General features: G+C 52.7%; 1 protein-coding gene across 1 annotated transcript; it reads right to left on the bottom strand.

The window, feature by feature from the left end:
• Positions 1 to 13650: 13650 nt before the first annotated feature.
• GRP (gastrin releasing peptide) lies at positions 13651 to 19542 on the bottom strand (the record flags this gene model as incomplete). The annotated part of the gene is made up of 3 exons (XM_080363128.1): positions 13651 to 14024; positions 18578 to 18828; positions 19392 to 19542. 3 exons carry the CDS (start codon positions 19540 to 19542, stop codon positions 13971 to 13973), a joined length of 456 nt encoding a protein of 151 aa, XP_080219254.1. The 3' UTR covers positions 13651 to 13970.
• Positions 19543 to 23544: the final 4002 nt, after the last annotated feature.

Raw genomic sequence — 23544 nt, 5'->3', positions numbered from 1 at the left:
GCACCCCTGCACCCCCCACCCCCCGTTCCGGTCCCCCAGGGCACCCCTGTACCCCCCACCCCCCGTTCCGGTCCCCCAGGGCACCCCTGCACCCCCCACCCCCCGTTCCGGTCCCCCAGGGCACCCCTGTACCCCCCACCCCGCGCTCCGGTCCCGCCGGACGGGGCAGAGGCACCGAGGGCTGTGCCGGCCGCACTGAGCAGAGGTGAGTTACACCGGCCCCATTTTTGGCTCTTCCAAGGAGGTGCTTGAGCCTGGCCTATGTTCTCCACCTGGAACACAGCGGGTTTGGGGTTGGTTTTGGTTTTACGTTTTTTCCTGAGATCATGCAATAGCATTTCATCCTTAGCGAAGCTTTATAAAGTTGCTTCCAGAGGCAAAACACTCTCCTTTCAGTAATGTGCCCCTGGAAGCAACGGAGGGGAAACTGCTGGGCATCCTAGACAGCATCACCTTTTCTCATGATTTCCATTTATCAAATCGGTGAAGGAAAGGTGTATTTTCAGAAAGTGTAAGCAATATTTTGATAAACCAACCAGTTATTATTTTCTTAATTTCCTTGTCTCACCCTCGAGGATTCTCACTCGCTCCTCCTCCTAGTCCAGAAACTTGTGTATGAAGTGTATTACTTAATTTCAATTAGAATGTTAATTACAGAAGACAAGTGGTTACTGAATCTTGCACCATAATTAATCAACCTGATATTTACTTACTGCATTGTTCATACTGGATTAAGCTGTAGCTGGACAAGCAGGGCAAGGGAAGTGAGTGACAGGAGCATTATCATGGCACACTGCCTCCCATTGGGAAAGTTCATCTTCTTTCTGAAAGAGACGCCTTCAGGGATCATGTAATTTGAATTCCCTGTGAATTTAGTGTCATCTTAGCTTGACCAGCTCTGGAAGAACATATTAACCTCCTCTTGTGATTTTCAGAAAACCATTCTAATTTAGCAAGTAATTAAGGGTCACATGTAGGATAAAGAGCTAGATAAGCTTGGATTACGCACAGGAAGCTTTGTTTCCAAGGCAACCCGAGCAGAGGGGGTGTTAATGCTGAGGTCAGTCAGTTAATGAACTGAGAATGGTCACTGGCTGCAAAATGTATTAGAACTGGGGAAATGAAACTAACAATTGCATTACCATTTAATGATTTGATGATAGAAAACAAATGCCTACAAAGCTAGTTATTGCTGAAAATACTGGAGACAAAGGTTACAGGCAGCGAGGCCATTCTGCTAAGTGAGGTCACGAGAAGTCCAAAACAATGACGCTTGACAAACCCCATTTTTTTAACGCTGAAATTACTTCAGTCATCGTTCCCGGGTTTCACGGCTGCCCAGCGCGAAGCTGTCAGCGTTTGCGTAGGCTGCTGCTGACCCGCTCCTCGCCGGGCGCTCGCCCCGCGGTCCGAGCTGCCGGAGCTCGCGGTCCGAGCTGCCGGAGCTCGCGGTCCGAGCTGCCGGAGGTCGCGGTCCGAGCTGCCGGAGGTCGCGGTCCGTGCTGCCGGAGGTCGCGGTCCGAGCTGCCGGAGGTCGCGGTCCGAGCTGCCGGAGCTCGCGGTCCGTGCTGCCGGAGCTCGCGGTCCGAGCTGCCGGAGCTCGCGGTCCGAGCTGCCGGAGCTCGCGGTCCGTGCTGCCGGAGCTCGCGGTCCGTGCTGCCGGAGGTCGCGGTCCGAGCTGCCGGAGGTCGCGGTCCGTGCTGCCGGAGGTCGCGGTCCGAGCTGCCGGAGGTCGCGGTCCGAGCGGCGCCGCCGGGGTGGGACGGCCCGCTGGATTACACACCGGAGAGCAGACAGCGGCCCGACCTGGGGCGTCACACACCCTCAGGGCTCTGGGAACTAATCTCATGGAGATTTGACAGGGCAAGCACACAAACATCATGGGCACGGATAAAATGTCCAAGCGGCTCATATGTAGTAAACATAAGCTGATTTACTAAAACATTAATATTTTAGATCCAGAATCTTCCATGTTGTTTTTTTTCCCTGCAAATCTCATAATCTTAATTTTTACACTTCACAAGCAGTGTACAGGCTCAGTCTCCATCTCCTTTTCCTGATAATCAGCAGAGTTTGACAAACAAAGGCTGTGCTCCCATATTGCTGTGATGACTTATTGTAAGAACTTCTTTGCTTTTCCCCCTATGTTTCAGAACTCCCAGATGCACCCTCTAAACCGGGGTCAACAACGGCAAGTGCCAGAGCCGGTCAGAGGAGGCGCAGTCCCCACCGCCTCACCCAGAATTCATACATGGCGCTGCCGGGACCTGGGCCGAGGCTTTTTCTGGTTGCATTCTGAGCTCAATGTTCCATTTGCAGCTGATTCCCACTGACGCTGGCTGTGTCTCCCTCATTTTTCTTCAGTCACACTATAAGCTACAGAGCCTCTTTCAGCCTACATGGTAACCATTTCAGTGTGGGTTCACGTGGTTCATATTTTTAGTATCCAGTATTACCTAAAGGATGGAGAGATTTCTCAGTTCTTTTAGCACTAAAATAATAATTAAAAAAAAAGAGGTCATGTGCATTTCCCAACATGGCACTTTTATTCTCCACTAGCTAGAATCATCTTAGTGAAGATAACTGTATCACAGGAGCCACTTCTCATCCTCCTCTGAGGCACTGCTTGCTTTCTGCAGAGTGCTGAGCTGGTGCCTGGTGCTGCGTGCACCGTGGCTCCTGAGCACTCTAGTGTGTTCCTCGTTACTGCTGTGCCCATGAGTTTCCCGTCATCACAAACCAAGGGAGCGGGCGCTAACAGCAGCAGCCTGCCTGGTGCTACGCTTGAGCTTCGGAAGAGGCCGTGGCGCAGGTGTGAGCCCTTCATTAACTAGTGAGATACAGCCCCGGCGGGCACAGGGGGAGACTAAGACATCGGGTGCCTGTCGCTTTGTGTGCTTTGCTGACAGCACACCGTTTCTTTTGCTCTCACCTACCTCAGGCAGCGCAATTCATACGCCTTCCTCTAAAGCCAGCGAGCCCGGTTCACTGCATCACCATCACCGCAGCGCTCGCGGCTGCTGGCGGCGCCCGCGGTGCCTCAGGCCACGCACGCTGCAGCGCGTGGGCCTGACCCACCCGCAGCTTCTGCCCTGGGCAGCCCACGCAAAGGGGTTTGAAGGGATAGGAGCAGAAACCTGTCCACCCTTCCATAGGATAGGTGCTTTCCAAACTTGGTGTCTTTTTGGAGTCTTCTGTGATACTTTTAAGGTATTTCCTTTGGAAATGGTAATTTCTCATCTTCAAAGATTATCTGGTATATGTTAGAGTCTTGCTGTCACCCTTTGCACCTTTTCCCTTCACATGAAGTTTGTAAACAGACTTTACCTCCTTTAGAGACAACTCGCCTATTAAGCATCACTGCAAGTGAATTTGTGCTGAATTAACATTTTCAGAGTGATGAATATTGAAGGGGAGACATTTTCAGACAAAGCAGCAGGCAGGGGACGGGGAAAGCAGGGAGGTTTTCTTACCTGCCTGTCCTGGACTGCTGCTCTCTCTGGGGACAGTTTGATGGCAGCAGCGGTGGACAAGCGGCTCCGGTGCTTCCCACTTTGCACACACGGTGCTGTGCCGCAGTACTGAGCGCACACGGCCATCTGCTCCCTCTCATGCAGGGACAGCTGCCAAATTCGCTCCGAGGTCAAAGATGAGAGATTCATTGCGCACTGGTGGCAGGAGCTGCTGGCACAGGCTCGCAGATGAGATGGCCTGGAAATGCATCCGGGAACTAATCCCAGCAGGAATCCAAAGATACTTCCACTCTAACAGGTACAATAGTAACTACAAATGTGATTTTGCCTCTGACACACCTACTCCACGCACTTTGCAACCACTAAACTACTCACCACTTGTGCAGGAAGAGATAAGGTTCCCAGACCCAAACCTACCAACAAGAGGAGATGGTTTAAGGCACCTTTAATCCCCTCACTAGCAGCAGCTGCTGAGATATGCCATCCCATGGGCTCAGGCCAGTGGTGCCCCCTTTACCTCATTTAGATGTGACAGGGCTGCCTGTGCCCCTGAGCTGCAGCTGGTACCGTAGCAGCCAGAGCAATGAAGCCATCGCTCATCAGGACTAGGAAAGCCAGGAGCCAGCGAAGGACCCCAGCCCTCTCTCCTATTTGTTCCTTAAGAACAGGATCACCTTCACCTTCAGAGAATGAAGGTCATTCCTGTTTAAATGGGTGCACAATTGGCCGTGCTTGTTGGGAAGGGAGGGGGCCTGGGAAGCGTCTTTCCCAGCAGCAGCGAGGCAAAAGGTAAACTGGAAGAGGAAGTGGAAAGAGAAGACGTGTAAGGATTACATCTTGGCAGGCACAGCATGCAATGCCACAGCTCACGTCACGCTGGCTTGTGGTAAACCAGAAGCTATTAATCCCATGGGAAACAAAGGAGACCCGAGGGACGGCCTCCCGCAAGCATTGAGTGAGAGCGCAGCGGGCGGCGGTGACGAGCGCGTCGCGGCGGCACAGCCGGGCTGGCCCCTGGAAACACACAAACATTGTCAAGTGCATCAGTCGCGGAAGAAAAAACAAAATATTTGCTCAATTAGCCTTAAGGGATCCAAGCTCTTTTCTCAGCTTTGCATCTTTTGTGACTTCTTAAAGCAAAGAGCTCTGCTTTGTTGCCTATTTTATAGATGGATGGTTCTAGGAACACATGTTTAGAGGAATTAATTGCAACTTTGTTCCCTAGGAAGTTTCTTTCTACCAGCCAGCAAGAAATCCCCCATCTTCATGACAACTGAAAGAAAATCAAGTGACCACCCGTTAGACTGAAAAGAATCCGGTTTAAAATGTCAATAGGGGTACAAATTACCATGCATAAACACATACCCAAGTAACTGGCTGTTTGCAAACGAATTGGTTTTTCTAACTGCGTTATACGCAGCCAAAACCAACCCAACCCAACCCAGAAGGGAGCAAAGGGAGGGCCCTGAGCCTTTATTTCTCTTCAGCACCAATAGATCATCTGATTTGTCTTAATAAAAGGTGCACTGTCTTCTTAGGCTGACTGTGGGTTTTCCAGGTTTAACCGCACGTTCCTCTCCTTGTCCACATGAAGCTGCTCGGCAGCTCCGAAGGACTCAGGGAGCTGCCTGGCGGTTCCGAGCCCGCGACAGGGAGGGCGAAGCGGTCACCGCCGGCAGCCGCTCCCGAGTCCCCAGGTACCGCCTGTAAAACACGGAGCCCTGCAGCTACGCATAGAACAAACTGCATGTAAAGACACCCATAAACAGCACAGACTCTATTGAGCACAGGCATTTGCAATATCATTCTCAAAAAGCTTGCAGAATTATTTTTGCGTGTTGCCAGGCAACATCAGCGATAGCCCAGGTGCTTTCTCTGCTCTCCTTTAGGACTCGAGTACTTTCAGCAGTGGGGAACTTCAGAATTGGTTTAGAAACGCGGGAGGCAGTATCAACCCACCTACAGGATATGCGTAAAATGCAGAGGACCTAATGTTACTCAACATCTTTTTTAGGAGATGTATATAGTTATGGCAAAAGTAGGACCTCTGGATCCAGCTGTAGTAGCAACAGGTTTAACACTACAGGCTCTAATCACAATACTTCACATAAAGCTGGCAAAAAATCATTTTAAAAAGCTAAAACCATGCCAAGCATAAAAAAAAAAAAATCTTTATTTTCTTCATGGAGTTCAAATTATTCAGGATGTTTTTGTATCCATGTTGTTACTGAAAATGTTGTCGAAGTTATTAACTACATACCCAAATTAAGTAACTATATTAAGAATATTTTCGAAACAGAAAATTACCAAAAGACTAAGTATGTAAACATTTTTAAAGTTAGCGCTTTACAGATTTATTTTTTGATACAAGCCCATTTGCTGAAAATGAGGTAATTGAGAGTGTCCCCCAACACCTGCTACTGCTCGCGTGTAAGTCACGGCGGCACACGCATTGGGGAAGGTGGCAGCAACCCGGCGACAAGAGGCCCGTTGCTGGGTTCGGTGCTGGTCGCAGGCGGGGCGGGGGGGCGGGGAGCCTGGGGACAGCCGAGCGCTGCGGTCCGGCCAGCGGTGTCCGCGGGGTGACCCACGGCACGGGCACTGACACAGACCCACTGCCGCGGACACGCGTGCCCCGAAACGGGACCGCTGCTGCTGCTGACGGGCACCATTGACCGCAGCTGCTCAGCCTGACACAGGTGTCTGGGCTATTTCTAGCCAGCCTAGACCTCGGTTTAACACCACAGATACGAGTTTGAAGTAGAAACCTTTCCAGCCTAGTCCAAGCTGCAGGCTGTGGGTGCAGAGGCGCAGCTGTCACCTGCGTGTGCTGCGATGCCACATCTAGCGCAGCGCGGCGGGTGGCTCTGCGAGGTCCGGCTGTCACGCCGGAGGGCGCCGGCCTCGCCCTGGGCCAGCAAGGGGCCGTGGCGAGCAGCTCACCTGCGAGCCGCAGAGTGGCGGGTTCGGCCCGCCAGCCTGCAGACCTCACCTCGGCACCCTCCGCAGGACGGTGTGAACACCTCCGGAGCGAGTCCTCCGTGCGCACCGGCCCGCGCCCCGCCGGGCTCCGCACCGCGCGGCGCCCCCGCCCCTCCGCGGGCACGGAGCGCTGGGCGTCCGTCTGTCCGTGCGTGATCTGCGCCCGGCGCTGCCCCTTCGCTCACACAACTAAATCCTCCCAGCCATCGCCTACATTCAGACATTTCCCTTCGCGTTTTTGTTTACACCACCAGGATGGCACGTCTATATGTGCTGGTGCACACATTCGCATGGGCTGTCTTAGCTCTGGTATGATTTTTTTTTGAGGTTGGTTGGTTTGGTTTTTCTTTTTTGCTAAGCCCTCATTAACTCCACTCACGCTGTCTTACTCTGTTTGCCAGTGCTTAAGTAGTGCTTTTTTTAAAAAGCAACCAATTAGCACCTCATCAGCTCCAATTAGAGGAGACAAAAGCAGTGTAAAGATAACTCAATGAGAGGGGGTGGCACAACATCATGTAATCGCTTAGGACAGCGGTGCGCATTCACGGCGCTGCCTATTCACCTTTTCTTCTTCCCTCTGGACGCATTTAAGGCCTTGTTTTTTCTGGGAAGCCGGGCCTCCCAGGAGTCCCAGAGTCCCCATTCAGGGCTACCTGTTTACAGCTCACCGAACAGAAGGACCTAAACAATCCTATATTGTACGCCTTGTGCTTCCTTAAACTTAGGCCTCCACAATGGCATGTTTTCAGAAGCTGGGCAGAATAAGTTAAAGGCTGGCTTTATACTCATTAAGTGTTCTGCTTGTACTGTCTTCTAATTACATGGCAGAGCAACAATGTATTTTTTTTCTCAATGGAGTTCTTTGGAGCAGTTAATTTGGTGCCTGTACTAAATGCCCCAAAACATTAATTAGTGTGGAAGGAACCCTAATTTCCTCAGCGGCTTTCCTCTCCATTTACTTCCCTTGTTTTCACATAGGCTTGGATGAGCCTCTATAATGAAATTACCTCATTAATGCCTTTATTCTTGCAGAGTAACTCATTCAAGATCTACCATTTAGTTTTAATTTAATGCTGTCAAAAGCAAAAGGTGCATTCATGTCTTTGATTAGTGCATTTTTTTCTCTCTAAAGAGTGGACAGATTTAAATTATTAAGATGGCAAGTAGCGAGTTATAATTGGATACAAGCAGCACTTCAGCGAATATTAAATGCTTTCAAAGCCTGGCCTATGTGGTCTGCTGACTATTAACTGTGTCCAGTGAGTTACTCTGTGGGTTTTGAATTAACAGCACCTTAGCTACTCTGAAGCAAATTAAGTTCAATTTTGTTTATAAAAACCGGTGAGGCCGCATTTATCAACACGACATTCAGTTGTAGCAGAGTTCAGTTTTGCCCATTGTCCTACAGTGACCCCATCTCTGGTTAGCACTGCTAACGTGGGGCCGCATCCTGCGCTCCACAGTCATGCGGGGCCTGGCTGGAGACTTGCCTTTGGCCTTTCATTGGCAAGAGCTGCCGAGTTCTGAACGTTGCCGAACAGAACCCACCTAGGCCACTCTTGCCCGCACTGATTGTTTGCTTGCAGAATACGGTGGCATAAGTATGTCTGCTGTTGATGGTGAATGCACAGCAGCCAGCAGTTTAAGGACCAGCAGCTGAGCAGGCAGGATGTAACATCTGATCCTTCATCTTTAACTCACCCTCTTCTCCCCCCTTTCACTCACAATTCATATCACAAAATACCTGAGATTCACCATAGAGACATGTTGTCAGAAAACTGACCCTCTACTCTGCATAGCGTGTACATATTACAGGTTGTAGTGTGGCTGCACTCCTGCCTGGGGTGAACAGTCAGTGTCACGTCCGTGGGGACAGGCGCTCTGCAGGGCTCAGAGCCGCTCTCGGCCTTCTCCAGATGGCCAGGGCCTTTGGGTTTTAGGATCTTACAGCCCTCTGGGCCCATGTTCCAGTGTTCACCCACTTCCATAGCAACATTTCCTTATGTAATTAAAAGGAAATTATTATATTTTCAATGCAAACATGAAATATTATATTATAACTTGCTATAATGCTTTATAAATAGCATAAATTAAAACTATTATAATGTATTACACATTTATAAATATTCAATATATTATATATATGATGCTTGCATAATATACAATTATTATATTATCTTATATAATTTAAAATACATATAATTATGTTATATACATTTATTATAAGAGTATGCAGCTTACCTTTCTCCGGGCCCTTTCCCTATAGAGTACGTGTATTCAGGCCCTGCCTTGTGGCTGAGGTGACTGCTGGTGGCTGAGGGAGGACAGAAGGGAAGTGGCAGGTGTGACCCTGCACTGCCATGTGAAATATCCCCTCTGCTGCCACCCTTTGCAGTGCTTTGGGACCAGCTTACTCGGCCTTTGGTTCAGATGGTGCATTGGCTACATCTAGTCCAGGTGAGACAACGCCAGCATGAGCCCGCGGAGCGCAGACCAGACCCGTTCCCGTTACCTGACTCAGAACTCTGGGTTTCCGCTGGTTTTCATCTAAGGGCCATCGGCCGGAAGACGTGGAGGATGTGAGGGTTTCCTGGCACGTGCACCTCTGCATTTCGGGCTGCCGGAGGCGGAGCGGCCGCAAGCTGGAGGGGCGCACGCTGTGCCGTGCAGTGTGGTGTCGGTGCACGATGTGGCTCGGAGCACAAAACCCGCAGAAGGCAGCTGCGAAATGCCAGGGAACCGGTTCTGACAGAATCTCTCCTGCCCATCGCCAGCGGGCGCTGCGCCCGGCGCTGCAGCGAGAGCCCCTCACAGGCTGCGTCTGGGCAGGGCCGGCACTGCCGCTGCTGCGGCCGCGCGGCCTGCGTCACTGGCGCCAAAAGCTGAGCCGGCCCTCTGGCTCTGGCTAATTTTGCAGTGATAATATGCCATAAAATCCTGTTTCTGTTCTAGGCCAGCTAAGAGCAGTGTGGGTGGCTCATGAAGAGCTGGCTGAAGGCAAATCCTCATCCAGAGACTAAGCGTTTCTCTACACCACACGAAGGCCCGGCCCAGGGAGTTTTCTCCGGTGACGCGTGCTGCCAGACCCGGCTCCTGCACGCACTGGCTTTCTCTGCCGGGTCCCTGTTAGTCCAGTGACTGAAACAGATGCTCAAGAAGCGAGATAGCCGGTCCAATTCTCACCTCTCCTCCAGGAAATGTGCACATTTCAGATCACCCCACCACGTCTGTCCAGGAGAAAGGAGGAGGAACGGTTCTTTCTTTCCACTTCTTTCCTTCTGAAATATGGCATTATGCAGAAAAAGAGCCAGAGAGAGCAGATGAGACCGCCAGGCCGGGAGCTAAAGCCGTGTTTGGCCTCTGTCCCGAGAACTGCCCCTGCGTTTTATGCCTGTGTGATTATCTAACGGAATGTTACAGGGTGCTTCAGAGAGATGGACTCGGCTGCAGGACGAATGGACGCGCAGAGAACCCTCCTCAATTCTTCCCACCCTTTCCCCTGGAGCGCGTGGTCCCCCGTGCTCTTCCCCTCCCAGAACTGCCCGTTTCCCACGCTGTTGGTGCCGACGGCGAGCGCTCCGCGGCCCGGCAGCCACCGCTCCCGCGGCAGCCGAGCCGGGCTGTCTGTGCGCTGGCAGAGCCACCTAGCGGCGGTGACTGGAAATTCTACGCCCTGCCCTTTCAAGCCGTGAGAGTTTCTGGTTCGTGGGCTGCAGAGATACAGTGATTTCCAATTGAGCGCATCTTTTTGGAACACCTTGTATAACACTGGGAACAGAGACAAGAACCCGGAGTCCCCTCTCCTGGTGACTGTCCCCATGCAGATCACCAGCACTGGAGCCACCCAAGGGGCTCGGCTGCTGCTCCTGCTGCTCCGGGGGGCGTCAGACACGGAGAGGGGAGCCCGTTCACCACAACAGCCCATTCACTGCAACAGCCCGTTGTGCGAGGTGAGACGTGGTAAGACTGAGCGGCTACAGACAGCGGCTCAGGGAAAAACTGAGCTTAATGTGAGTGCTGATCCCAAGCCTTATTAGTATTTGCCACAGCCTGCAGACACTGTAGGATACACAGATAGAACAAGGATCAACTGAAGCTGACAGTTCAAATACGTTTTTGTTCCTCAGCAAGTACGGAACAAAAAGAAAGACCAGATTCTGGGTGCACGGAGCAGACATAAGGAGAGAAACAGGAAGGACGTACGTAGGGTAAAAGGCCAGCGAGCGCTCAGGCCATGAGCTGGGCCCCGGCGTCTTAGGGGTGTTCGCGGTCCCGAGGGAGACGAGCGCACGGCGGGCTGGCCCGGCCCCTGCGCTGCCCGCGGCACACGCAGCGCGCTCCTCGCAGACGCGCTGTCCGCAGCAGCGGCGCGCTCCTCGGCAGCCACCGTGTCAGTGCACTCCTTGTGGGACCAGGAGTCACCAAGGTTACAAACAGCACACCCCTCTGCCCGCTCCGCTAGCAGGGGAATCTGCATTTCCCTGTTGGAGTTCACTGCACTGTCCCCCATCCCTCTGCTGGCACTGCTGGGCAGGAGGAAGCAGGATGAGCAGCAGAGAAGGACAAGACAGGCTGAACACGCCTTGGGCACTGATGGAATCGCTGGTCTCTCCTTGAGTAGGGGACAGTTTAAAGCAGCTTTATGGAAGGACACGTACCTCAGGAGCACGTCTTTGCCACCCATTTATCAAGAAAGATTTCTAACACAGGCAGTCAGTTGCAAACCAGAGAACTAACTACCCACTGGTGAACAATTACTGGTCAGAGCTCTTAGACTCCACTCAGAGAACAGGTTAGCGAGGAGAGCACAGTGCAGGAGTGCCCCCTTTTGCTGTAACAAGGTTTCCAGAGCTAGGAGGGAGCCGCACACAGCGGGAAAGCTTCACAGCACCGAGAGATGCGAGAGGGGAGGCTGGAGAGGCCAGGAGCGTGAGTTACGGAGCACTGACACTGGAAGAACGGCACAAGGAGACCCAAGAGACACGTGCAACCATAGGGCAGGAGGGTGAGCAGGCAGAATCTCTTTCTGCAGTACTGTGGCCAGAAAAGCACCCTTAGCGTCCGCAGGCTGCAGGGTAGCGCATCGCTCAGCATGGCAAAGAGTTGGAGCAGGGATGGCAGGTCCCTGTCGCACAGCGCAAGAGCACCGGGGACACCCGGGTCTGGTGCGTCGGGCACCGTCCGGCGGCACAGCTGGCGGTTTGCCGGCGGCAGCACACGGGCTCAGCTGCTCTCCGCAGCCCGTCCCCGTCATCCCCATGAAGCTGTCAGGCGTGGAGAGGGCTGGTTGGGAGCGTGGAGCTGTGGGGACAGGGAAGTGTAGGACAGCGGGATTCCTATCATTGAGATGGGTAATGCGAGTTAAATACAAAACCAAACTTCGCTACAGTCTTCTAGGAAAGATGACAAAAATTAAACGTTCAGAGAAATGGGTCTGTCTGCAGCCTGCACTTCACGCTCTGGATCGCAAGAATCGTATTGCTTAGATGCACTTATCTACCTGTCTCTGCCTTCCACTCGATGATGCCCTTAAAGGCTTCTCAAGTCAGACTGAGTCCTACACTGACAGGATCTTCCCTTCCATCTGCCGGAACCCCAGACGCGATCTACACTGCATGCAGTCCCCGCACCGGTGAATTCCTCCGTGTGACCTGGGCTGTGCAGAGGACCTGGTCAAGTCTTCTGTTTGGTTTGATCAAAAGAGCCCTGACACAGCCAAGCATTCAGCTGAATGAGCATTTCACTATGAATAGCACAAATATTATAGTTCCAGTATGTATCAACAGCAATTGATTGAAACATTTATAATGGAGGCCTACAGGAACTAAAGGTGGGTGAACAAGAGGAAAATGTTCTTTGTAGGGCTAGGCTGGGGTATTAAGACAACCCTGCTAATTGTAAGCAGGTCAGCTGTTCCACGTGGAGTCAGTAACACGCAGACACTGATGTTCTGCTTAGCTCAGTAACAGTGAGGTGGTTACAGGGAGAGCAGGCTGAAAATTCGCATCTCCTGGTTGGAGAATGTGGTCTAAGTGCCCAGCACTGGTGGGCTGAGTGACTGCAGGAGAAAGCTGGCGATTAACGCTATGCTTTGGTGGAGAGGGTTTACGTTCCACTCAGGTCTGTGGCTTATATATTCACCTGTGAAATACAAGGGAGTTAATAGAAACAGCCAGTAAAATCTGTTGTTTTCCCAACAGACAGCAGGAGGTGACATCAGGGTGATGACAAGCTATAGAGTGATGGTTTCTGTTTGAAAATACTCAACGCATGTTGTTTTTGAAGAGTGTCCATCAGGGAGCCGGAACAGCACCCTTCAAGAAAAGGAAATGAGCAGAAAAAAGTACCTGACTAAGCTGCTGTTATATGGGCTCATTGCTTTGTAGTGAAAGAACTGGGTGACTTAAAGGAACGGGGAATAAACAGGCTCAGGAAAGACCTTCACTGGAAAGTAATAGGGGTAAATATATATGTAGGAAGGACACCTCTCCCTCACACATGCATGGATTAGGCTTCAGCAATGGAAGAAGGCCCATTTTTAACAAATTGTCTGCATAAAAGTATCTCTCACTCAAGATGCTGTTAGACAGCTGCCTGTTGGTGGCAGGAGATGAAGCGTCTGTTGCGTTTTGATCGTGACACTGTTTTTCTAAACACCGAGAGACACCGACAAGAGCAAGATACAAGGTCTAACTAATTTACAGCAGTCGTGGCCACCACAGCTGTCCTCGGTGCGCGGACAGGGCGCCAAAGCCCAGCACGGGCAGCCCAGCTGCCTCTGGCGCGCAACGGACCCGCAGCCACGGCCTGCGGACGGGGCCGGTCAGGAGCAGCAGGCGCTCGCCCGCGCCTCTGGGAACCCCGCCGAGCTCAGCACGGTCCCCCAGGGGCCAGCTCCGCGTTCCCGGTTCCCAGCAGTGCCGCCAACACCGCGCCCTCGTCCCCGCTGCGCTCACCTGGGACCCGCAGCCGCGCTCCCGCAGCCCTTGTGCCGCAGCCCCGGTGCCCATCCGGCCGGGGGACCCAACGCCAGCTTCCCCGCCAACCAAAATCACAGGCCAGGCTGCAGTTCCATAAGAAAAGAGCTTCAGTGGGAAAATCGTGCCGTTGCCTCTTTGTCACCAGCCGCGGCACAGCCAGATTCTGTTAACTCAAATGAAAACATAAACCCAGCCTCTTTATTAGTACTATTTATTGCAAATGTTGAAATGTCATGTAGTTTTGAACTAAGAGATGAACTGATTAGATAGGTAAGTCGTATAATTAATTGGAAGACCCTTCCGTGACAATTATATATATCAAAGCCATTCAAGTGAGAAAATGCAACCTTGAAAATGAAGTAGAGAGTTTAGTCATTGTTGAAACATACAAGAATATGTGTATTTAGATATTTTACACAAAGGAAATATTGTTTACAGGAAAGAGACCTTGTTGATTATCTGATACAATCAAGTGTTTGTGAAATATAGTCTCTTATGGAAACATTACGTTTCTTCACGATTTGGAGCCCTTCTTTCAGCTTGGAGCACTCTCTTTCATATTCACAACTTGAAGCAGATAGTCCATCATCTAATAAAAAGAGAAAAATATTATTTATAGACCAGTCCTGAGAAAAGCCATTCACTAAGTTAATAAGCCTAATACATATCTGCTCTGTGTATTCACATAACAAACACATTCCCAATAATCTTTCCAAAACAGACCTCATTTGTCTTGGTTAACGTAATAACCAACTGCCAAAATATGAGGAAAGTTATTCTCCCAAATAATTCTGTCTGCCATCTCATTTATATAGTGTCTCATTAGTGGTAAACAGCCAAGTTATGGAAACGATTCTAAGCTTATTTTCCAACTTACTTTTACACTTAGGCCAACTTGCAGGAGAGATTTCCCCTCCGATCCTCAGCTGCTTTAGCTGTAATTTATTCACAGAACGAAGAGCAGGCGAGATCCTGGTTTGCCCGGTACTGACCGGAACGGGGCCAGAGGGCGGACGCAGCGCCCGAAGCCCAGACCTGCCGTGCTCACCGTGCTGCAGCATTTCTCTGCTCGGGGGAATCCCCCGAAATGCTGCTTCATCCCTGCGACACGCAGAGCACAACACAAGCACCAGGGGTAACCAGCGCACTGAGTGAATCCCAGCTGATAAGCAAGACCCTGAGTTGAGTTACCTGAAGTACATTATCCGTATTTACTTCTGCTGCCATTAGCTTTGAGAATTTCTGAGCTTAAATTTAAAATTCAGATTTTAAATCAAATCAGCTACATTTGAAGCAGTCCGTGAAAACAAAGTCCTCGCAGCACGTCTCTTCCCAACACAGCCTGTCTTTGCTCTGTTCAGCGGGCAGGAGCGTGGGGCTGCGCAGACGGACAGACGGACTCCTCGGGCCAGCGCCTCTGCACGGGCACAGCGGAATCGCAGCCCCAGACGGAGGCTGTGCAGATGGACAGACGGACTCCTCGGGCCAGCGCCTCTGCACGGGCACAGCGGAATCGCAGCCCCAGACGGCTCCCGGCACAGCTGCTCCACCAGCCGACGGGAGGGCTCACCGTCTGCCTTCCGGGTCGCATCCCAGTACCTCAGCCCAGCAGTGACCCGCTCTAAACACGGCGTCTGGCTCCTCTTAGAATGAGCTTCTATTTCGAACTCAAACACAATATGATTGGAGAAGTATTTAATGTCAAGTACAAACTTCCTGTACACGCTGCACCTTCATTGTCGGTTTATCTGGCCATCTGCCCTGGGCCAGGGAGCCACATTCGTCACCCTGTGCACAGCACCTCGGTCAGCCAGGGACAGCAGCACCTTAAAAAATGGTGCTGTCTGACCACCTGTGCAACCCGGAGCCCTCACAGCCGAAAACCTGCGACACGGAACCCACACAGCCGAAAATCCGCAACCCGGAACCCCTCACAGCCGAAAATCCGTGCACCAGAATCCAAAGGCCATTGATGCTCGTGTATCACTGTCTACATGTACAACTGAATTTCATATATACCAGAATTCCACCCTTATACATTAAAAAGGTCTCCTTTGTCAAAAATAACTATCAGTCGAATGTTTAGTAAACTATCACAGTCCTCTAGAAAGAACAGCACATTCCTTCCGAGGGCCAGCACCTGGAAGGCCAATCTCAAAGCCATACATCGCCTGGCTTGGAGGTGCTGGGTTTTAACCTGCTGAAGCCAGAGAAGCAACACATCCTGTCTTGTCCAGGCTGCATGCAACCGGGTATTTGTGTCCGACATGGGGAAGGACAGGTTACTGTAATACTTCCATATGTTTTACTTCAGGATGGAGACTAAGTAACTGTTGAGTGCTGGAAATCAAAGGTTCTATGGAAAAATGAGGCTCTGTAAGTTTTTATGTATCTTAATCATGTGAAATACATTAATTTTTTACTAATAATGGGAGAACTCTGGATATTTCAGGCAATAATCTCATTATTCCACATATATGTTCAACATCTGACCACAAAAATATGGATATTAATTTAGGGCAAAAGTACACACATATGGATATGATTCAGCTTAACGGAGGCAACTTTCAGCCTTTGTAAGTACAATTTATTACCAGATACTTCTAGAAGACAAAACATTTCCCTTTTCACATAGCATCATGAATTTGTTCATCTGATTTGATTACAAAACTACACACTGCAGAGCTGAAGAGGAGATCAATCGCTTCCTTTTTAGGTAGTATTGATGACCGTTATTAGAAGCATCGCTGTCACAAAGCCATAGACAGGAAGAAACCCATGGGCAGCGTCCACACCAGCAGTGGAAGAGGCGTACATCACAGCCTCGTTTAACAGGTACATTTTCACCCATGTTCAAGTGAAAGCCAATGTACTCACTGACTTCAGTGCACCGGGATCTCAGGAGGGGGGCTGGGCTGAAGTCAGCGCAGCAATATTAATTACATCATATTACAGTAGACATAGGAAGAAAAATTATCTTCCCATTCATGTCTTTAAGGGGGGATATTCATCTTTTTATTCTATTTCAATGTCACCCAAGAGAATTCTGCAGCTATATCACCATTGCCATACCTGGCACCTTACAAACAGGTTTCTAGCAAGTTCTGCACTTTACATTATGTCATTTAGACCCTGTTTACTTTCTGCGAAGCCTCACTGATATCCTCCCAAGTGTATTTTATGAGATTTTCCAAAATAACAATAATAGCGGTGAATCTGTTGCAAAGTCTTGTTGTGATATGGCACTGACACGCACTCTCTGGGGGAAGAGGAGGCGGGTCCGAGGCGCACGCTGCAGCTCGTCAGCGCGGTGCGCTGTAAAGGGCGCAGGCGAGCGCTGTAAGAGCGCAGCGCGCTGTGAGCTGTAAGAAAGGGCGCAGGCGAGCGCTGTAAGAGCGCAGCGCACTGTGAGCTGTAAGAAAGGGCGCAGGGGAGCACTGTAAGAGCGCAGTGTGCTGTGAGCTGTAAGAAAGGGCGCGGGCGAGCGCTGTAAGAGCGCAGCGCGCTGTGAGCTGTAAGAAAGGGCGCGGGCGAGCGCTGTAAGAGCGCAGTGTGCTGTGAGCTGTAAGAAAGGGCGCGGGCGAGCGCTGTAAGAGCGCAGCGTGCTGTGAGCTGTAAGAAAGGGCGCGGGTGAGCGCTGTAAGAGCGCAGCGCGCTGTGAGCTGTAAGAAAGGGCGCGGGCGAGCGCTGTAAGAGCGCAGCGCGCTGTGAGCTGTAAGAAAGGGCGCGGGCGAGCGCTGTAAGAGCGCAGCGCGCTGTGAGCTGTAAGAAAGGGCGCGGGCGAGCGCTGTAAGAGCGCAGTGTGCTGTGAGCTGTAAGAAAGGGCGCGGGCGAGCGCTGTAAGAGCGCAGTGTGCTGTGAGCTGTAAGAAAGGGCGCGGGCGAGCGCTGTAAGAGCGCAGTGTGCTGTGAGCTGTAAGAAAGGGCGCGGGCGAGCGCTGTAAGAGCGCAGTGTGCTGTGAGCTGTAAGAAAGGGCGCGGGCGAGCGCTGTAAGAGCGCAGTGTGCTGTGAGCTGTAAGAAAGGGCGCGGGCGAGCGCTGTAAGAGCGCAGTGTGCTGTGAGCTGTAAGAAAGGGCGCGGGCGAGCGCTGTAAGAGCGCAGTGTGCTGTGAGCTGTAAGAAAGGGCGCGGGCGAGCGCTGTAAGAGCGCAGTGTGCTGTGAGCTGTAAGAAAGGGCGCAGGGGAGCACTGTAAGAGCGCAGCGCGCTGTGAGCTGTAAGAAAGGGCGCGGGCGAGCGCTGTAAGAGCGCAGCACGCTGTGAGCTGTAAGAAAGGGCGCAGGCGAGCGCTGTAAGAGCGCAGCACGCTGTGAGCTGTAAGAAAGGGCGCAGGCGAGCGCTGTAAGAGCGCAGCACGCTGTGAGCTGTAAGAAAGGGCGCAGGCGAGCGCTGTAAGAGCGCAGTGTGCTGTGAGCTGTAAGAAAGGGCGCGGGCGAGCGCTGTAAGAGCGCAGCGTGCTGTGAGCTGTAAGAAAGGGCGCAGGCGAGCGCTGTAAGAGCGCAGTGTGCTGTGAGCTGTAAGAAAGGGCGCAGGGGAGCGCAGTGCACTGTAAGAAAGGGCGCAGGGGAGCGCAGTGCACTGTAAGAAAGGGCGCAGGGGAGCGCAGCGCAGGCCGAGGAAGCGCTGCCCTGAGAAAGCGGAGCTGGAGCAGAAGCAGCTGCCCGCCCGGCTGCTCTGTCCCGCGGTTGGCAGAACCTCACGAGCCAGGCCAAACAACAGCCCGACCGGTGCCAAGGGGAGTCAGTGCGGTGCAGCTTCGCACACAACACGTTCTGCCTCCTTCCCGCCCCCTCTACTCACAGCTGCTCTTCACACCGGCTCGTTCTGCTGAGCTGATGCAGAACCTGGTGCTTCTAGCAACTGAGGTGCTAGAAAAGAGTGGGAACGACCAACCAACCTGAAGGGAATCAAGACACTAACATCTGCTTAATGCTTGCTGAGTTTATGCCCAGCAGCAAATTAATTAATTAATGCCTGTGAGTGACAATTTGCAATCCAGTGTAGAGTCTTTACCAAATGACCAGCGTACGAGATGCATTTCTGCTACTTTTCTGGACAATCCACAAGTCAGAGAAAGCTGATGTGTCACTGTACAATGGAATTTGTATATATGGAGTGGTTTTTACAGGTTTTATCTTACTTACCTCTTTCCAGCTGCTGTTGTCATCTGTCTCCCAGGGGCTCCTGCCATACCAGGGAAGCCATCCCTTTGAAAAGTGAGCACTTTGATTTTCATTTCCTTCCAGCAGCCGTAGCAAATATTTTGAGATTTCTTCCCACTTCAGATAATCTTGCAGTTGCTTGATATTTTCGGGTAATGCTGAAAATGGGGTCTTGTTTTCTTCTTCATAGACGTAAGGAAAATCTCCAGTGCTCTTTTTCCCCATTAGATGTCCTGTAGGAACAACGGTCACAGCATGAAATTAACAAAAACGCGTATAGATTTGGTTGTTCAAGCACCAGCTGGAAGTTGTTATTGACTGCGGTACGGGGGGAGCGAGGGGAAGGGACCGGGGATCGCCCGTCGGGACAAGATCGGCCCGGGCTGGGCTGCTCCGCGCCGAGCACGGCCGGGACCCGCTCCGGGCCGGGGATCCGCCCGCCGCGCCTGGAGCCGGGCGGGGAGGCAGCACCGGGAGGCGGCCGGTGCCGGGCGCGGCTCCGCGCTCCCCGCTCCTGGCGCCGGTGCGGGCGCCGCCGCTCCTCCGCAACCGACGGCCGGGACAGCGCAGCCTCCCGGGGATCCCGGTGGGACGCCGGGTAGTTGGAACCTTCTCGTCCCGGCCGAGCCCGCCGAGCCGCTGCCCCCTCGAGGCACGGGAGGCGGCCGCGGGAGCAGCGGAGCGCCGTCGGGGCGGCCGCGGCGCCGGGAGGGCTGAGGAGCGGCCGGGAGGGTCGGGTGGGTCCGGCCAGCCGGGGTGGGGAGGGGACGGGCGGGCTGCCGGGTCGGTCACTTACCCACAGCCCAGTGGCTGCCGCGGGGGTAGATCTTGGAGAGCGCGGGGGAGCCCCCGGGCTGCAGGGGAGCCGCGCAGCCCTGCGCCGCCAGCAGCGCCAGCGCCAGCGCCAGCAGCGGCAGAGCCCCGGGCCGCCGCGGGCCGCCGCCCATCGTACCGGTGCCGCCGCTGATGCCGCCGCTGAGCCGCTCTCCGGCTCCGTCTGGGCGCAGCGCTGCCGCTGCTGCCACCGCCGCCCCCCATTTATACGGAGCCGGTACCCGGAGCTCCCGCGCCTGACGCCTCCTCACGGGGCCGGGGCTGCGGCCGCCCCCGTGCCCCCGTCCTACCTCCGGCGGGGGCGGGAGCCGCCCCGGCCCTCCGCCCGCCCCCCCGCCCCTGCAGCTCCCGGCGGGTGGAGGCGAGGGGCTGCCGGGCCGGGGCTCAGCCCTGCGCGGCGCTGGGGACTCGCGGCCGGCACCCGCTCCACGGGCGCTCCCGGGAGCGCCTCCCTGCGCCCCCGCTGCCGCCCGGCCCGGGCCCCCGCGCTGCCTCGCCCGTCTGGCCCGGGCGCGCCGGGGCTGGTCCCCGCGTCTGCCCGGCTCTGTGCCGGGACACCCGCAGCCGGCCCGTGGCGCCTCCGCACCCCGGAGGGACGGGCCAGCCTCTCCCTCGGGGGTATTTTCTCCAGTACCTTCGAAAAACAGAAACTTCTCAGGGGTTTGTTTTCCTCTGACCTCCCTTGGGAGCTCAGAGCATGTAGGACCCATCCGCCCGAGGCCTCTCCAGCTGTGCAGGGTTGGCAGCTGCAAAGAGTTTCTTTTTATTTCCAATATAACAAATGCACTGTCACAAGTGACAGTAATGTGACACAGATTTCCAGGGCTTTCTTCTCTGCTTGCACAAAACCCCTGTGAACTTTCCAGCACTCTAAGGCACATGGAACTGCCCAACTTCGTAACAGTTAATGGATTAAAAGATTTCCATCATGAAGAGGCAGTGCAGCGCAAAGGATGGATGAATCACCGAGAGAGGCAATATGTGAACGCGAAGGCCGTGGAGAAATGGAACACTCACACACACTCCAGGCACATGAGTCGTTTCACTGGGTTGGAGGTAATGAGTAGTGGAGGGGTACAGGGTCCCAACGAGCTGCTGCTTGTCCCAGAGGAGAACAGGGACAGGGATGAAGTCATGTGGAACTGGAGCAGTTTATGGGGTGATTTTGCTGTCTGGAGAACACGTCGGAGGGCAGAAGGCGCCGTTAACGGAGCTGACTGCAAGGGCTGCGCCAGCTCCTCGCGCTCCCCCCGCAGGCTGGGACCGAGCTGTCCCCGTGGAGAGCCGAATTAACGTGGTTACTGGGCAAACTACCTGGTACAATCACTTTTGAAGTCCATTGTGTATCCTGCTGTATGAGCTAAATTGTTCCCTTGTTTTGTCTTAGTTTATTGCATCTTCTTTACAGATTAATGTGATTCATTCTTTTATTTTGGTTATTAATTATGCATTCTTGTTTAATTTACAATTGTGTTCTCCTGCCTCAATCAGGAGTTTCACTGCGCAGCCTGCAGTACAGACAGCTGATCAAATACAATACAGTCCATGGGAAGGTCTAATTGTTCCTTGCAACTCGGGACAGGAACTGAGAATTCAGGAAAGTGTCCATTAAAACCCAAAGGAACGGAGCGCAGACCCCGCTCCAGCTTCCCGAGGCTGCAGCGGCCGGTCCCTGCCGCCCGGCGCAGCTCTGGCCGGTGCTGCCCAGCCAGGAGCTCCTACTCAGCCACTCGTTGCCCAGAAGTCCTGCAAACAAAGAAACCTCTCTCCTATTTTCTATATACACTTTGTACATTTCATGCGTTAAAGGCTGTGCCTTCACATTAAATCTCATTCTGTGTGGCTTTGAGCTGCTTCGAGATTGTTCCTTACGCTCTCCCGTTTTTATGCCTTGTATTACGGACTTAACGGAAATCTAAATTAGTTTGCCCTTTAGGTAAAGTTACAGTGAAAAATTCTGATTTAAAGAGTCGGTCAAATATGGATTTGAATTTTCTTTTTCATTGGCGTTACCTTCTGGAGTGGAGGGATGTTTTTGCCAAGAAAAACACACTTTCAGCATTTTTGTCATAAAACAAATACAAAAATCTGTTTAACCCCTTCAACCAATCAAACTGGGTTTTTTGAAGCAAACCACCACCAAAAACTCACTTTGAGATTTTTCCTGTTTTTCTGGAAAAGACAATAATATTCCCAAACTAAAGCAACCCTAATTACCTTTTAGTTTTACCTTTCCTTTTGTGCTGAGAGCCATCACGAGAGCCTTCTCTTAACTGAGCACATTCAAAGGAGGTTTATTCTGCTTTCAAAAGAAACAGACCCCGGTGAGATCTTCATTCCCACAACTTGCTCGCATCTCAACCCACGCACGATAACGCGCGCGAGGCTCCGGGCCCCCCGCGGGTTCGGGACGGGTGCGCAGGGCCCCCCGGGCGGCCGGTGCTCCTCCAGAGCCCGGCTGCGTGGCCCTTCCCCAAAGCACACCGCGTTTCTCGCAGACTGTGCTGGACGCATCCCGAGCCCTGTCCGATCCGCAGGTAGAGCCGGGGCTTTGTTCTGCGTGGCTTTTGGGGCCAAGACACCTATCAGGACACTCTGAGGACCCTCCTCACCCTCTCTGGGAACAACTGGCAACGTTCTGCAACCAGAACTCACCGGAGCGCGGGGGCCGGGGTGAACGCGCGTGTGGGGCTGAGGGTGACGCTGGGGGTCATGCTGAACTGCAGTGGAGCCTCGGGGCTGCGGGCACCGCGTGTGCCGGTGGCAGGGACAGCAGGGCCCCAGCCCTGCGTTACTGCCATTGGTTGGTCATAAGAATAAAAAAAAGGTAATATAGATTTATTCTAAATTATTTTTATGAACCTTTTCAAAAAAGGTTTTTTTCAATATTTGATAATACACAGAATATACTGGACTCCCCAAGAGAGAAGGATGACGGTACAATAAACACGTTCTCAACTGTGAGTGACTCGTTCATTCTACGCAACTTTTCTCTCTTGAAGAAATCCAGTAACAGATTTGTGTCTGATTATCAGATTTACTCATTTAAAAATCCCTTTCTGCTTTTCACATATCCCATGGCAAAGTGAACTACTGTCGTGCTCCATGTCAGGAAATCATTAATAGGTTTTAAATGCTTTCACCAGAATAAGAGACTTCAATTTGCTTCCTTTACATTTTGGGGAACTACAATTTTTCTGTCAGCAAGGCAGATTTTAAGGGAAAACAAGGGGTGTAAGAAATGGAGCGGCTTCCGTGCCCGTCCCCGCGGTGCTGCCGGTGCCGGGGCGGCTGCGCTGTGTGCGCAGAGCAAGCGCCGGGTCCAGCGCTCGCCGACAACGCGCGCACAGTCACCACGGAATACTTGGTAAATGGTGAACACTGAGCTGACCCATCTCCAGCACTTCAGACCTGCAGCTGGGGCCGGCGCTGTGCAAATACCGAACAGGCTCCGCCGTAACAGCTCCCTGAAGAACCGGAGACATTTTCCACAAGAGCTCCACAGCTTTACACAGGCTGAACAATATGAAATAACTGTTTATGCAATAAGGCACAGGTATTTGCTAGCTCGTGCTGGACCCCGTCAGAGCTCCGCTAACCGGAGCGCCCCGCACACCGGGCGCGCCAGCCGCTGCGCAGCCCCACAGCGGGAGGCGCCGGAGCCCACCCGGGCAGCAGCTGTTCCTGACCTGGGTCCCGCGCAGAGTGAGCTCCCAACGCCGTCGCGGACCGTGGGTGCAGCGGGGCAGGCGGCTGGGAGCAAACCGACTTCAGCAACACTGGGAAGAACAACAGAAAGCCTTACCACACAAACCGTCTCCAAAATGGAATGATTTTTCCGTAGCTGTGGCGGCACACCTCTGAGATACTGCATTAAGGACACGTACATTATCCTGCCATGCCATTTAGCGGAGTCAATTTTATTTCTACACAATTTGACACAAAATGAGTAATTTTTATAACACAGTTTCTCATGAAAACTGCTTAGCAGGACATAAAGGAAGCAATACTACTTGGAGAAGTTCAGCAGGTGTCTCCTCTCGGCACTGGGTGTTACAACAGAAGAGCTGCCATTACTGGTTAATAGTGTATCTTTGTGGAGGTAAGGCATTACA

The sequence above is a fragment of the Nesoenas mayeri genome (assembly GCF_963082525.1).
Source record: "Nesoenas mayeri genome assembly, chromosome: Z".
Taxonomy (NCBI): Eukaryota; Metazoa; Chordata; class Aves; order Columbiformes; family Columbidae; genus Nesoenas; species Nesoenas mayeri.
This window is presented reverse-complemented; position numbering and strand designations above follow the sequence as displayed.